The 16,584-nt window shown below is 40.2% G+C and overlaps 1 protein-coding gene across 2 annotated transcripts in view; it reads left to right on the top strand.

The window, feature by feature from the left end:
- ppil4 (peptidylprolyl isomerase (cyclophilin)-like 4) overlaps positions 1-16,584 on the top strand; it is a 70,676-nt gene that overhangs the window by 30,256 nt on the left and 23,836 nt on the right. For both annotated transcript variants that reach the window (XM_072250761.1, XM_072250762.1), the window contains 5 exons: positions 356-452; positions 7,138-7,254; positions 11,050-11,174; positions 13,074-13,140; positions 15,165-15,276. In XM_072250761.1, the coding sequence (XP_072106862.1) occupies positions 356-452; positions 7,138-7,254; positions 11,050-11,174; positions 13,074-13,140; positions 15,165-15,276 (518 nt within the window). The remainder of the gene's footprint in view (positions 1-355; positions 453-7,137; positions 7,255-11,049; positions 11,175-13,073; positions 13,141-15,164; positions 15,277-16,584) is intronic.

Raw genomic sequence — 16,584 nt, 5'->3', positions numbered from 1 at the left:
AGGGCTCTTTTTCCAAACTGTGGGCACTTGAGAGAATTAAAGGCCAGGCTAATCACTTGTTGAAACATCATACATTGATTATTGAATTTTATTGAAAATAAATCTTTCCATTCTAAAACAAGATATAGACAGTTTTGTGAAGCATTTGTCATTTAGTTATATTAGTCTTCAGCTACTTCCTGCTTTGATTCAACCTGTTGTCTTGAAGACATAAAATTATTTTCTGTAAACCATTTCACCATCATGAAAAGCAATGAGTGTTACTATGCGATGAATAGTTTGTTTTAGAATAGATTCTTGATTCCCATTCATTTAATGGAGTTCATTACATAAGTTATTTGCTATTTTATATTAGGATAACCCATACAGTAATACTGGAAGATCCATTTGATGACCCTCAAGATTTACAAATTCCAGATCGCTCACCAGAGCCCACCAAAGAACAGCTTGATGTGAGTATTAACTTAATTATTTCCCACATCTTCAGGTAAGATTTTTGTTCTTGATTTTGTTTGTGCGTTGACTTTAACTTTTCTTTAAGACTCGGGAATGGAGACATCTGGAAATCACATGTTATATTAATTTCTTTTGCATTTGTGCATGTAATACAAAATTATCTGATGTTTTTAACTGGAGAACTGATGTCCTCTGTAGTTGACATGAGCTCACATAACTCCACCTCACAGAAGCCTATTCAGTCCAGCCTTGTTTCTGACCCACAAAAAGTTTAAAAAGTCATATCCTACCTCAGAAATAGCAAATGATATCCTTACTGAAATCCTGAAACCCTGCAGTGAAGTGCTTACGGTAGTGTAGCGTTAGCGCGATGTTATTACAGCTCAGAGTTTGGAGTTCATTTCTGTGCCGTCAGTAATGAGTTTGTATGTTCTCCCCAAAAACCCGTGAGTTTTGTCCAGGTGCTCCAGTTTCCTCCCATATTTCAAAGGCGTAATGGTTAGGTTAATTGGTCGTTGTAAATTGTCTTGTGATTAGGCTAGTGTTAAATAGATGGGTTGCTGGGGGGTCCAGCTTGTTGGACTGGAAGGGCCGGTTCCATGCTATATCTCTAAATAAAATAAAAAAAAAATAAATAATAGCTTTGTTGCTCACATTCAGGAAGTGTAGCATCTTTCAGGAGAAATCAGATGCTGATCAATTGAGGTGTTAAAACCTTAAAGTGCCATTCTGGAAGAAAACTCATTGTCTACTGGGTAACAGTGATCCTACCTTCCTGCATACTTTTGAGAACTGTATTACCCACAGGAGACATTTCAGAGCACCTATAGTGTGTGTAAACTCATCCAAATGCACTGGGAGGCTAAGCAGACCAAACTGTCCCAGGCCAAATCCCAACATCGATGCCTAGTTAGTTTGTCGGCAGTGATGGGTGGGCCATGTCATTTACATGCCTAGCATTAGATCTTGAGCTGTCATGGGAAGTGATTACCAGGTGAACATCAGTAAAGCCTGGCTACACAGTCATGGGTATAAAGAGAGCGGAGCAGTGGGCTAAGCATACATCCCTGTGGAGTGCCAGTGTTGGTTGTCGGTGAGGTGGAGATGTTATTTCCAAACTGCACATAAAGTGGTTTTCCAGTTAGGAATTCGAGGATCCAGTTGCAGAGGGAGACACAAAGGCTTAGGTTCAGTAGCTTTGTGATCATGACTGTAGGAATGATGGTGTTAAGTGCTAAGTTCATAGTTGATAAATGGCATCCTGACATAGGTATTTGCATTGTCCATGTGATCCAAGGTTGTGTGGAGAGTCACTGAGATCGCATTTGCTGTAGACCTATTGTGGCGATAGGCAAATTGCAGTCGGTCCAAGTCCTTCCTGAGACAGGTGTTGATTCTAGCCATGACCAACCTGTCAAAGCATTTCATCACAGTAGTGCTACTGAACAATAGTCATTGAGGCAGCTCACGCCGCTCTTCTTATGCACTAGTATAATTGTTCTCCTTTTGAACCAGGTGGGAACTTCTGAATGTAGCAGTGAGGAATTGAATCTTTTCTAAAAGTTCAAAGGTTCATTTATTATCAAAATATACAACTCTGAAATTCTTCTTAAAACATGTGTAATAAGTGATATTGGTACTTGCCAAATGTGCTGACTCAAAGCTAGTGAATTTTTAATACTAGAAACTTTGAAAAACCTTTTGTTAAATAACATGATATCAAAGGCTGTCAGAAATACCCGAATCTTCCATGCTGCCCACTGCCTGATCTGCCTTTCTAGGTGTGGTGGTCTGCGCAGTCACCCTCTACATTTTTTAGAATGTATGTGTGGGCAGGTGCAGACCATAAGTGATGAGTCTGGGTAGCAGGCTGATTTCAGAATGGTCTGGCCTATTATAAATTTACTCAGGAATAGAAATAGGGATCTGGAGAAGATGTAGGACTAGAGGGCACAGCCTGATGATGAATTTCTTTAGCCGGAGAGTGGTGAATCAGTGGAATTCATTGCGACAGATGGCCCTGAAGACAAAATCATTGGATATATTTCAAAGTTCAAAATACTTTTATTATCAAAGTATGTATACATTATACCCAAACATGAGAAGGTCTGCAGATGTTGGAAATCCAAACGACACACACAAAATGCAAGAGAAGCTCAGCATGTCAGGCAGCATTTATGGAAAAGAGTAAACAGTTGATGTTTTTGGGCTGAGACCTTTCTTTAGGACTGAGAAGGATGGGAGAAGATACCGGGATAAGAAGGTGCGGGGATGGGAAAGAGGCTAGCTAGAAGGTGATAGGGGAAGCCAGGTGGGTGGGAAAGGGCCAGGGTTGGAGAAGAAAGAATCTGATAGGACAGGAGAGTGGACAATAGGAGAAAGGGAAGGAGGAGGGGAACCAGGGGGAGTCATAGGTAGGTGAGAAGAAGTGAAAGGTTAGAAAGGGGAATGGGGGGGTGGAGGTGAGTTTGTTCACCGGAAGGAGAAATAGATATTCATGCCAGCAGGTTGGAGGGTACCTAGACAGAATATAAGGTGTTCTCTACCCTGAGGGTGTCCTCGTCTTGGCACACATCGGAATTAAAACGCTTGGCCACCAGGAAGTCCCGCTTATGGCAGATGGTGTAGAGGTGCTCAGTGAAGCGGTCATCCCCCAATTTACGACGGGTCTCATCAATGTAGAGGAGGCCACATTGGGAGCACCAGACTCAGTAGGCGATCCCTGCAGATTCGCAGGTGAAGTGTTGCCTCATCTGGAACAAATGTTTGGGGCCCTGAATGAAGGTGAGGGAGGAGTTGTATGGGCAGGTGTAGCAATTAGGCCACTTGCAGGGATAAGTGCTTTGAGGGAGATTAGTGGAAAGGGGTGAATGGACAAGGGAATTGCACAGGGAGTGATCCCTGTGGAAAGCAGAGATGGGTAAAGATGTGCTTAGTGGTAGGATCCCTTTGGAGATGGTGGAAGTTGCAGAGGATGTGCTGGATGTGGAGGCTGATGGGGTGGTAGCAAGGACAAGAGAGGCTCTTATCACTTTTACAATGGTGAGAAGTTGGGGTAAGTGCAGATGTACTGGAAATGGAGGAGATGTGGGTGAGGATACCATCAATAGTAGAGGGAGGGAAACCCCATTCTTTAAAGGAGGAGGATCTCTCTCATGTCCTGGAATGGAAAATCACATCCTGGGAACAAACACTGCAGTGGCAAAGAAAGTGAGAAAAGGGAATAGCGTTTTTACAGGAGATAGTATAGTCAAGAAGTATAGTCAAGATAACGATAGGAATCAGTAGGTTTATAAAAGATTTCGGTTGATAATTTGTCTCCAGAGGTGGAAGCAGAGAGATCAAGAAAGGGGAGAGAGGTGTCAGAGATGGACCAATTGAATTTAAGGGCATGGTGGAAGTTAGAAACAAAGTTGATAAAATTGACTAGTTCAGCATGTGTGCATGAAGCAGTGCCAATGCAGTCATCAGTATAGTGGAGGAAGAATTGGAGAGTATAACGGGGGAAGACTTCGAATATAGACTGTTCTAAATAGCCGAAAGAGGCATGCAAAGCTTGGGCCCATGTGAGTGCCTGTGGCCACTGCCCAGGTTTGGAAGAAGTGGGAGGAGCTGAAGGAAAATTTGTTTAGGGTGAGTACCAGTTCTGCCAGATGGAGGAAGGTGGTAGTGGAGAGGGATTGGTTGGGTCTTTTGTCAAGAAAGAAGCAGAAGGCTCTGAGGCCTTCATGATGGGGCCCTCTTGTGCCAAGATGAGGCCACCCTTAGGGTGGAGGAGCAACACCTTATATTCCGTGTGGGTGCCCTCCAACCTGATGGCATGAATATCAATTTCGGCTCCCCTCCTTCCTCTATTCCCCACTCTGACCTTTCACTTCTCACCTGCCTGTTACTTCCCTCTGAGTCCCCTCCTTCTACCCTTTCTCCTATTGTCCACTCTCCTCCTATCAGATTCTTTCTCCTCCAGCGCTTGACTCTGTCCCCCACCCCCACCCCCCCAACATGGCTTCACATATCATCTTCTAGCTAGCCTATTTCCCCTCCTGCCACCTTTCTATTCTGGCATCTTCTCCCTTCCTTCTCAGTCCTGAAGAAGGGTCTCAGCCCGAAATGTTGACTGTACTCGTTTCCATAGATGCTGCCTAACCTGCTGAGCTCCTCCAGCATTTTGTGAGTGTTGCTATACATTATACAACCTTGAGATCTGTCTCCTTACAGGCAGTCATAAAACAATGAAACCGCAAAAGAACCCTTTAAAATAAAACTGTCAAGCACCCAATGCACAGAGAGAGAAAGAAAAAAAACATTGTACAAACAATATAAGTTAGCAAATAGCTTTAGAACTGAAGTTTTACGAAAGACATGAAGCCAGGCATTACTGCAGCTGGAGCAGACCACAGCCTCAGTTCATCATAAAGCTGAGTAAAAGTTGCGAGACATCACTGCAGTGGGAGTAGGTCATAACCTCAGTTCAATATGGAGCTGAGTAAATGTCATGGAGCAGGGAGCAGAACCAGCCCTTGTCTTGCCTCTGGTCCCAACGCCCTGACCTTTTAAATCTGGCCCAGCGCTTAAATGGGTTGTCCCTTGTTTTGACTGCTTCAGGGCCTGAACCCCGCTGCCATGATTCAACCCATATCTGGGCTTTCCAGTTCGACCTAAAGCTTAAATTGATCGGACTTTGGAACCTACCTTGCTCTTGGGGATGCTACGATTCTGCCTTGACTTTGCTTTGACCCTGTGTCTGCCTTCACTTGCCTTGACTAGGCCTTCCCTGTGCCTCCACCTCTGCCTTCCTCGACTATTTCTCACTTGTGCCACTGCTCATCTCTCCGTTGATAGTGTTGATTGTTATTAATAAAGTGTTATTTATAAGAAGTTTTCTTGTTTTAGTAGTTTTTCTTTGCCGCCAATGAGTAGTTGCTGGGCATTACCAGTGGCATCTTAAACTATATTTAAAGTAGAGGATTAGTATGGTCATCAAAGGTTATTGGGAAAAGGCAAGTGAATGAGGTTGAGAGGGAAAATAAATCAGCCATGATTGAATGGTGGAGCAGACTTGATGGGCAAAATGGCCTAATTCTGCTCCTATGTCTAGTGTCCAGGGTTTTGTGGTGTCTCCAGGTTGTTTTTTTAGCTTTTGGTAACTACCTTGGAGTTGTTTAAAACGTGAATAAGTTAGGATGAAGTAACTTGAAAGTGGCCAATCCTATTTTTAATTTACAGAATTCTCACACTTAGAGATGTAGCAATTGCTTGAGAAATGGGCAATGGTTCATTTAGCCTTTCTATTCTCCTAGTAGTCACCTGGTACAACAGTAACACATGTATTGATTTAATTATGGTAGTTAGTTAGTTATGATGCATAAGATGTTAGAAAATTCTTCCTCAGATCCCCACCTACAGCGAAAGTTTTGGAAACTTAGCGTCCATGGCCGTCGCTCATAGTCATCTCAGGTTACATATACCATGCTTTATATTTTAAGTTCTTCTTACTCTGTCCAAAATACTATTTTAAATAAAATTATGAACTATTTACATTAATGTAAAACCTAATAATTGCTTTTAGCAACACATTAGCTCACTGAAGTATCTTTTCCACGGATTATTTGAATGATCTCCTTTTAGGTGCCAGCTGATTGAAGAACTATTTCTACTATTCCTGAAAAGCTCAATCTGCTTGTACAGAGATATAATCTCCTAACCTTTATTTCACGGAGCAGGTTTGCTCTGTTTGTTCCTCATTACAGAATGAGTATTTTACACTAAGCTCTTTAATCAGCATTCATCCATAGTCATTGGAATTTTATCTCTGCCACTTTTTGGAGCACTGATTAAAGTCTCTATGATTGAAACAACTACAGTTTAAATAGAAATAAAGAATGGTAGTAGAAACAAGTATTTTGAAGTTGCTTGGAAAAGAACTATGATTTTTTTCCATAAAAGATGGAATAACTGATCTGACCTGACAAGGGATCTTTGCCTTTCCACAAGAAAAAAAATAGTAATTTTGCCACATGAAGATCAGAACAAGACTCAGGTTCTGGCAGTGAAATACCCTTGATAGGGGAACATTGAAAATTAACCAGCTACCTTCAACAGAGAGGTCATCGATTTTAACAATGCCTTATGGAATTTCCAGGACCTGTTCACTTAACTTTGCGTTTTCTCAGTTCTTGATTTGTTTAGTTAATCTTTAAGATTACAGATTATTTGTACTCATAAATGATGCAGAATCATGAGGGGTATAATTAAGTTGTAATAAGGAATCAGATTTGCAAAAGAAAGAAAAATCTAAGTAGACAGCTGAGTGGTTGTTGAAATTTAATGCAGACAATGAGTAGAACTACAGAGTGCCAGAAACATCATTGGGCATTGTGAATGGTTAAGACTAACTAAAGATGAGAGACATGTTAATCTGTCAGTTGAATATTGGCCAGCAATAAGCAAAATGAACAAATTGCCAATAAAATCCACTAAACTAAAGCAAGTCACTGAATGTGGTCTAGTCAGATTGCAACTAATAAAATGGTGTAATGACAGTGAAACAAACATACTCTGAAAATGGAGTGAGTGACACTACATAATGACAGGGCATTAGCACTAAATCCTATTATACCCGGTAAATGCAGCAGTGTAATTACAGTTGTTGATCATGACATCATTCATGTTTTCATTTAGAGTGGCAGAATAGGAGCTGATGAAGAAATAGATGATACCAAGGGGAAAACTGCAGAGGAAATTGAAGAAGTGTTGGCAGAGAAAGAAGCAAATACACGGGCCATTCTGCTAGAAATGGTAAGTAAGCTCTTTAAAAGGCATTAAAATGTTGTTGGAAGTACATAGAATGTAAACAGTCCATTTCATGTGTCCTAGTTTGCACATATGAAGAGAAATTATTTACCCCAGTGTTTTCAAAGCTTCAGAGTAAGCTGGAGAAACCTTATCCCACAGGATTGTGTTCTATTCAATGGTTGTGTAATCTTACAGCTCTGACCAAAGTACAGTGAGATCTGTGGAAAAAATTATATCTGTGTAGTTGAACAACTTTAATGTTAAATTTAACAGCATAAAGTACAGATTAAAAATGTGGGCTGTGGTGGAGAAAAAGGAATTCCTGTGTTAGGGTGAAGTAATATAACTATTAAATGGGCAGTTAAGCTGTATAATTTGTGTGATGTTTTGCTAATGTTGTGAAGTCTAGGTAATTTATAGTTTGACCTACAGGGATATGTCCAGAAACCCAGAATATACAAATGGAATTAAAAAAGGAAAAATTGAATGCCAGGTAGAAATGGTCAGTCTGATACAAACAGGGGAAAAAAAAGCAAGTTACTTGGATGGGCAAGGCCTGATCAGGAATAGTCAGCATGGTTTTGTGCTTGGGAGATCATGTCTGATGAATCTTTGAGTTTTTTGAAGAGGTAACTAAAGGGATAGATAAAGGTAGAGCAGTACGTGTTATCCATTGTAAGGCCTTTGACAAAGTCCTGTGTAGTAGTCCGATCTGGAAGTTTACACTGTATGGAATTCAGAGGAGCTAGTGAGGTGGATTCTAAATTAGCTTGCTGATTGGAAGCAGAGGGTGCTGGTTGAAGTTGTCTCTCTGACTGGAGGCCTGTGACTAGGGGGGTGCCTCAGGAGGTCAGTGATGGGACCTCTGGTTTCATTATTTATATAAATAATTTGGATGTGAATGTATATGGCATGTTTAGCAAGTGTGCTGTTGTTACTAAATTTGGGGATTTTGTTGATAGTGAAGAAGGTTGCAATGAAATGCAAAGAGATTTTGATCATTTATGGCGATGGTCTAAGGAATGACATACAGGTTCCCCCTGCCATCCGACGGTAGAGGGTTCCGATGAAACGGTTCGTAAGCCGAAATGTGGTAAAGCGAAGAAGCAATTACCATTTATTTATATGGGAAAATTTTGTGAGCGTTCGCAGACCCAAAAATAACCTACCAAATCATGCCAAATAACACAGAAGACCTAAAACAACAGTAACATATAGTAAAAGCAGGAATGATATGATAAATACACAGCCGATATAAAGTAGAAATACTTTTCCACAATCATTACTGCACTGTTCTCCGTACTGAAGATCTCACACAAGCGCCGTCAGCAGAAAATCTCACGCAAGCGCTGTTGGCAAAAACACAGCGCAAGCGCTCTCCAGTAACCTTTAAGCTATGAAGCTGCCAAATCATACCAAATAACACGTAAAAATACACAGCCTATATAAAAGTAGAAATAATGTATGTACAGTGTAGTATCACTTACCGGAATTGGTTCCGCGCTGAGCACACTGATGGTGTGTTAGACTGAGTCGTCGCAGGCTGGGGTGGTGTAGTGACCCCACCCTCCAGGCCGCTGAGCGATACATTGCCGCGAAGCGTGCAGGGGTGCAGCGGTAGCCAGGAGGCACACAGCACATCTTTAAGAAAAAAGCCGAAACAAACATGCTAATTAATTAGGTGCCGCCTGGCACGTAATTGTCGGCCCAGATCAGTGCCAATTTCCGATTGCGTCATCTCTGATCTGGGCCGACAATTACGTGTCGGGCAGCACCTAATTAATTAGCATGTTTATTTCGGCTTTTTTCTTAAAGATGTGCTGTGTGCCTCCCGGCTACCGCTGCATTCTCAAATCGGTATCTGTCCGTGGCCTGGGGGTTGGGGTGGTGGGACACTGGGGTGTCATCTCGTCATCGTCTGTTTCCATTAGGGCGGGCAGGTCATCTTCTATCTCTGCCCGCCTCGATGTCGAAGGTCGAGGTTCGTCGTCTGCTGTGGCTGATGTGGAAGGCTTGCTTGACTGCTGAGCCTTGCGCATTTTTCTATCACACAGTTCTTTGTAAGGACTCAAACCATCCTGCAAATATCCCCTAAACCGACGTACCCTACCCTTTCAAAATTAAAGTCGTACTTTATCAATGCAGTGAAAATCTCACGCAGTTGCTTCACGTTCAGTTCGCTATTGTATTCGGTTTCGATTGTTATCCTTTTTTCTTCCAATTGCATCAGCTCTTCATCTATCAGATCTTGGTCATGGGATGCCAAAACCTCTTCAACATCATCTTTGTCAACTTCCACAAGCCAAACTCACTTTGTCCTTGCTTCGTTCACCACGATCAAAACGCTTAATTATGTCAGTTTTACGCTAAGTGTAACACCCTTACGAGCTCTTTTAGGCTTTTCCGACACCTTAGAACTCATCTTGCAAATGGCTGCTCACAGGCATGTGTTTAATCAATGCTGGCGAGAATGCAGTTCTAAATCCGGGGAGAGCGGCTGCTCGGGGCATGCGCTGCCTTTTATTGTGCGCTGATTTTTTTCCGTAACAGTGAAAACACCTTCTGAAAGTGAAAACAGGGTACTGATGTAGGTCTTTCGTAACAGTGAGGTTTCGTAAAGTGAACATTCGAAAAGCAGGGGACACCTGTATAAAATTTAATTAGGATAAGTGTGAGGTGATGCATTTTAAACATAGAACACTAAAGCACGTTACAGGACCTTTTAACCTACTCTAAGATCCATCTAACTATTCCCTCCTACGTAACCCTCTCCACCTTTGTATCATCCAGGTGCTTATTTAAGAATTTCTTAAATGCCCCTAATGTATCTGCCTTTACCACTACCCCTGGCATGGTGTTCATGTAGTCACCAGTCTCTGTGTAGACTTACCTCTGGCATACCCCCTATACTTTCCTCCAATCACCATTTTGGATAGTCAAACCAGGGTAGGACTTGTGCAGTGAATGACAGGGCGTTGACCAATGTTGTGGATGAGAGGGCCAAGTGCACCATTTGCTGAATACAGCCCTGCTAATAGTTGGGGTGGAAAAGAATGTGTTTAGCATACTGGTCTTCAGGGCATCAGTCAGGGCATTGAGCTTAGAAGTAGGGACATTATGTTGCAGTTGTATAAGTTGTTGGTGAGGCCACAGTTGAAGTATGTCTTCTAAGGGAAATTGGATGCCATTAAAAGAATTAAAGAGGTGAGCAAAATATTAGATTAAGAAGGTAAACTGAAGAGGTGGTTAAAGGAAAGAGGGAGATAAGAAACACAGAAAAGAAAACAAAGAAATTGAAAAACCGCAGCATTGTACCCTTTATTCTATGAAAGTAATAATTAATCTGTGTGGGCATGTGGCCAAGTGGTTAAGGCATTCGACTAGCGATCTGAAGGTCATGAGTTCAAGCCCCAGCCGAGGCAGCGTGTTGTGTCTTTGAGCAAGGCCACTTAATCACACAGTGCTCTGCGATGACACTGGTGCCAAGCTGTATGGGTCCTAATGCCCTTCCCTTGGACAACATCAGTATCATGGAGAGGGGAGACTTGCAGCATGGGCAACTGCTGGTCTTCCATACAACCTTGCCCAGGCCTGCGCCCTGGAGAGTGAAGATGGTCTCGCAAGCCTTTAACTTTTTTTTAATAATTAATGTTAATGTGACCAAGAACTTTTGGAACACGTACCTTACAGATTTAATTGTACACCAGTATAACTTAAATTTAATGGTACATTGAGATCTTATTGACTTGTTTTTTTCCAGAATTACTTCTTACAAGACTGCAATCTTAATGTTTGTAGGTTGGAGATTTGCCAGATGCAGAAATAAAGCCCCCTGAAAATGTGCTGTTTGTCTGTAAACTCAATCCAGTTACCACAGATGAAGACTTGGAAATCATTTTTTCAAGATTTGGACCAATCAGAAGGTACCTTTTGCAGTTACATTTTTTAAACACGCATATGCTTTTTGTATGTGAAGATCTGTAGCCTTCAATCAGCTGTTAACTGATGATTATCTCACATTAATCTTAATATTCCTTTGGAGTGACCAAGCAAGCCATTTAGTTATTTTAAAAATAACAATAATTAAACTAGGTGGTTCACTCAGCAGTCATCTAGGGATTTCAGGATATTATGGAGACTCGTGTAGTATAAGCAATCCTGCTCAGTTCTTGTTAACATCTGCAGAATGGTGTGAAAATTGGGAGAGCCATTCCTAGTGCAATATCATGGTTGAGAAATAGTTACTGACAGCAACTTTACAGTCTCCTCTGTTACCATTCTGAGCTGCTATACAATTGAATAAGTTTTTTGAGGAAGGTGGCAAGGTGGTGCAAGTAGTCTTACATGCCCTTAAGATTGACTGTGGACCTTATGAAAATGTGTAATCATATCGAAGATGTGCAAGAAAGACCCCAGGTGATTGTTCATAGCTCTGGTGAATCAGAGTCCTGTATTTAGTTGAAAGATTGGGAGAGCAAAGACACAGATAAACTGTGCATGGGGGATTTCACCACCAAATGCACTACTTCTATAACATTGACTGTGTGGCAATTCTAAAGAAATGGATGCCAAAATGTGTACATCATTTATATTTTTAAAAATCACCTTTTTGTTTTGAACCACCAGCCCTTTTAACAGATGATGAGTAGGCAGTCTCACGATTTGTATCACAGTATTAGAGTATTTCAAATATTGGAGGTCAGGGGATTGCAGAGAAACAATGTCCTATGCCCAACCATCTTCAACTACTTTATCAGTATTCTATTGCAAGATCAGAATGAGAAGCTCACTAATGCATGAACAATGTTCTATTTTGTTTGCAACACTTCAGGAAAAGGAAATGCCTTGCTTGCATGGACACTGGGGCATGGACTGCCAAGTCAGAATCAGAATCAGGTTTATTATCATTGGCATATATTGTGAAATTTGTTGTATTTCAGCAGCAGTGCGCACATAAAATTTCTATAAATTATTAAAAAAATAGTGCAAAAGACAAATATTGAAGTAGTGTTCACACACAAAATGCTGGAGAAATTCAGCAGGCCAGGCAGCATCCATGGAAAAGAATACAGTTGATGTTTTGGATAGTGATCATGGATTCCCAGACCATTCAAAACTTGATAGTAGATTGCTATTAAAAAGGTGACTGTGGGTCTTCAGGATCCAGCACCTTTTCCCTGATTGTTATAATATGAAGATGTAATGTCCCAGATAGTGATGGTCTTTAGTGGGGTTTCCGGATGTCTCCAGTTAATTCCTTGGTTTTGCAGGCACTGAGTATAAGGTTGTTACTTGGACACCACTCAACCAACATTTTCAACAAGTACCAAGTAACTACCTACCTAAGGAAATGGTGCTGCTGTTGAATGGCAAGTCCTCATCTACTGTCGTAGTAGGTTGAGTTGAGTTTCTGTAGCAAATTCTTCACCATCAGCCTCCATAAAGCCTCTCTGAGTCCAGCAAGGCACATCAGAAGTATAGTTAAGATTATTGCACTGTTAGAAACTCCACCCGAGTTTGCAAAGCACACGTCGTGGTCTTTGACTTGCCCCAAAACATCTTATTTCAACAAAAGTTCTTGGCTTTCTTTATTAATTGAGCCACTTTGAGAAAAACAGGTTGAACTAGAGAAAAGAAATGGGATGTGTGTGAGGGGGATCTTTGATCTACTGTCATCCATACTCGTGAAAGAATGGCAGCAGGAAAAAGTGATTGAAGGTTGGCAGTTGAGGTAAAGGTAGTACATGTGAGGAGAAAGCTGGCAACTTTAATTGAAATGTTATTTGCCTCAGAAGTGAATTATAATAATATTTATTCTTCAGCTGTGAGATTATTCGAGACTGGAAAACTGGAGAATCTCTCTGCTATGCCTTCATTGAGTTTGAAAAGGTAATATATACTGATATTATGAATGCAAATACGAGGAATTCTGCAGATGCTGGAAATTCAAGCAACACACATCAAAGTTGCTGGTGAACGCAGCAGACCAGGCAGCATCTCTAGGAAGAGGTACGGTTGACGCCTTGGCCCGAAACGTCGACTGTACCTCTTCCTAGAGATGCTGCCTGGCCTTCTGTGTTCACCAGCAACTTTGATGTGTGTTGCCTGATATTATGAATTATAGTTTTTTTCCATAGTATAGTCAAGTGAGTTATTTTAAATATAGTACTGTATTGCTAGGTTTTAGTGCTTATGTTAATACTTTATTCTAAGTATATTTTACAATTCCCTTTAGTCCAATTCTCAGCCAGATTTAACAGCAATCAATTGTTTCCAGTTCAATAGATTAACAGGAATTTGAGGTAAACCATTCTCATGGACTTTCTGCTGGTCCCTCACTAATGCTACACTGCAATAAAGAAGAAAATTATTGATGTACATTGGCATTAATACTTGTATTAAACTTGGATTCAATCAATTAGTCAACTTATGATGTATAAATAGTATGATAATCTAAAATATCACCAGTGAAATCTAAAAATTAGGAAGATTGATGGAATCTCCAATCTGCCTGATAGATTTATATTTTTGAGTGAATGGTAAAATCTACAAATGTGAACTCCTACTCATTTCCATATAATTTGCATTTACAGTTACTGTATTAATGATGACAATCGCTCATCTCTCTGATGTGCCTATTGTTTTAATGCTCCTTAAGGATAAGCGAGGTCTTAGTTTTGTTGATAGCATTCATACCTCTATGTCAGGAATTGATATGTTAATTTTCTTTTCTTAATTTGAGTACGTAATCTTAATTATTACTTTAAATTAGAACTTAACGTTATGTTAGAAATTCTTTGCTATCAATGAGATATTAACTATATCAATGTGGAAAACACAATCCATGGCAGAGTAGTTGAAATTTATTTTAACTGAAACTCTTTCTTTTACATCTAATTAAATGCAGAGTGAATATCCACATCTCCTTAGCCTGGTTGTAGGATCTTGTTTCATAAACAATACATTCCATTGCAAATTGACTAGACTTAATTTTATTCAGTTAAACTGAAACTTACATTAGGAATTCCCATAACGTGTCTTAATCATGAGGGAAATCTGGAGAAGATGGTTCCTCAAGTTTCTTTACTTTGGATGGTTCCAGGACTTAAGCAGACGCAGAAATGAGTGATACTGCAGTCAGTGAAAGAACTTGCTGAAAAAGAAATTTTCATAGCTCTTTTTGAACTTGTCAGATTTTGTACCCTGTAGAAACAGTGCTGCCTGTTGCTTTCAGCCATTGTTGTTAGAGGAACATACTTTCTCAGTTAGAGCATTGAGTCTTTTGGAAACCAAACTTGCAATAGTAGTTAGTCATAGTCATACTTTATTGATCCTGGGGGAAATTGGCTTTCATTACAGTCCACAGTCAAAGTAAATTTATATGTCAAAGTAAAAATACATATGTCACCATATCCTTGAGATTCATTTTCTTAGACATTTACAAGAAAATGAAGAAATACAGTATAATTAATAATTATACATAAAGACTGATAAACAACTATTATGCAAATGAAAAAATAAATAATAAATAATACTGAACATGATTTGTAGAGTCCTTGAAATTGAGTCTGTGGATTGTAGAATCAGTTCAGAGTTGAGGTGATTGAAGTTATCCACATTGGTTCAGGAGCCTGATGATTGCAGGGTAATAAGTGTTCCTGAAATGGTGGCGTAGGACCTAAGGCTCCTGTACCTCCTGCCCAATGGTAGCATGGCCTGGATGGTGGAGGTTCTTGATGACGGTGCTATTTTCTTTTGGCAGCACTCCTTATAAATGTCAGCATGCTATTGTTCCCAGGGCCTTAACCCAATGTTATCAACTTAGTGAACTATTGCTACTATAATGTAACAATACATTCTAGATTATTTTTGATATTCCCTGTTTCAACCCCTGCATTTGTACTATCTCACAGCAAGAAGACTGCGAAAAGGCTTATTTTAAGATGGATAATGTGTTGATAGATGACAGAAGGATCCATGTGGACTTCAGCCAATCTGTAGCTAAGGTTCAGTGGAAGGGGAAAGGTAATTTCAACATATTCAGTAACATCTAAAAGTACATTTTAAATTATTTTGCTTCAAATGCACATTCAAGATGCTATCCCATCAGGAAATAACTTCCTATCATCAGTTTTAAAAACAAGATTGCCGTTTGTTGTTTTAAATCTCTGTCACTTTGTTTAAATGTCATAGTTTATTTTGAAGTAGCTGCATAGACACATTTGCAATACTACTTAATGCCCTTTATATTTCTGTAATGCCCCATTCTTTGTAATAATTAATGTCTTCCAGTTTCTGTAGTCCAGCTTATAATGCTGGAGATGAGCCTTGTATTCCTTCTCTGCGGCTTTTCCAGATGTACTCTAAATCTGGATTCAGCCCGTTTAGTGCAGTGGTACATTTCTCTTTTTATGTTTATTTGGCTTTAGAACATTCAATTCACTAACTGCTGCTGCACATTGTATTGACAACCAAATGTTAAGTTAACTAATATGTTTTATCTATCACCTCTCCATTATTGATACCATGCTGTTTATGTACATATGGATCACCCTTCTTATTCTACTATCTGCACTAATTTCCATCTGGTTCTGGACTGCCCATATACTGATTTTTCTCTTAAGTTTCTATGCAAGATCCAGGCTGAAACATGTCCTTCTTCCTTGCTCCTCCCTGCTTTCTCCTGGCGATGGAGATGGTGTGAGATCCACAGGTCATTGGAGGTCACGGCACATGTAGATAATGCTAAAAAAGCTTTTGTATTTTGTATCTGGAAGACACAATATTGAATGCGTACCCAATTGTAGATGGCATTGATCGGAGAGCAGTTTTGGACAACCAAATACAAGAAGAAATAAAAAGTACTACCTGGACTCACTAGAGTTGAGGGTCATAAAGAGAGACATGAGAAGCTAGAATTTCCCCCCCCCCCCCCACAAAGGCAGTAGATTAAAGATTGATCAGATTGATATCCTTAAGATTTTGAAGAATTAGCATGGGGAAAGTAGCAATAAATTGTTACTACTGATGAGCATTTCATTAACATGACTGCTGATCTTGCAAAAGGATTAAAACGTTTTGAGATGCGTGGGATGGAGATTTCTTAGAAGGTAATTGGAAATCTTTGTGCATGTCTTTGACACAAAAGATTGCACAATTTTTAAACATGAATTGGTTACTAAGGTGGAAATGCAGTGAGAGGGCACTGGGAGTAAGATTCTACTAATTGACTTGGGGTATTGTACTGATACAAGCTAAATGGGCCAAATAATCTATTGGAGTGCTGGAATGCCTTATGAAGCAGATTGGTGAGGGAACATTCCAACAATCTCC

Source organism: Mobula birostris, chromosome 2 (genome assembly GCF_030028105.1).
Source record: "Mobula birostris isolate sMobBir1 chromosome 2, sMobBir1.hap1, whole genome shotgun sequence".
Classification (NCBI taxonomy): domain Eukaryota; kingdom Metazoa; phylum Chordata; class Chondrichthyes; order Myliobatiformes; family Myliobatidae; genus Mobula; species Mobula birostris.
This window is presented reverse-complemented; position numbering and strand designations above follow the sequence as displayed.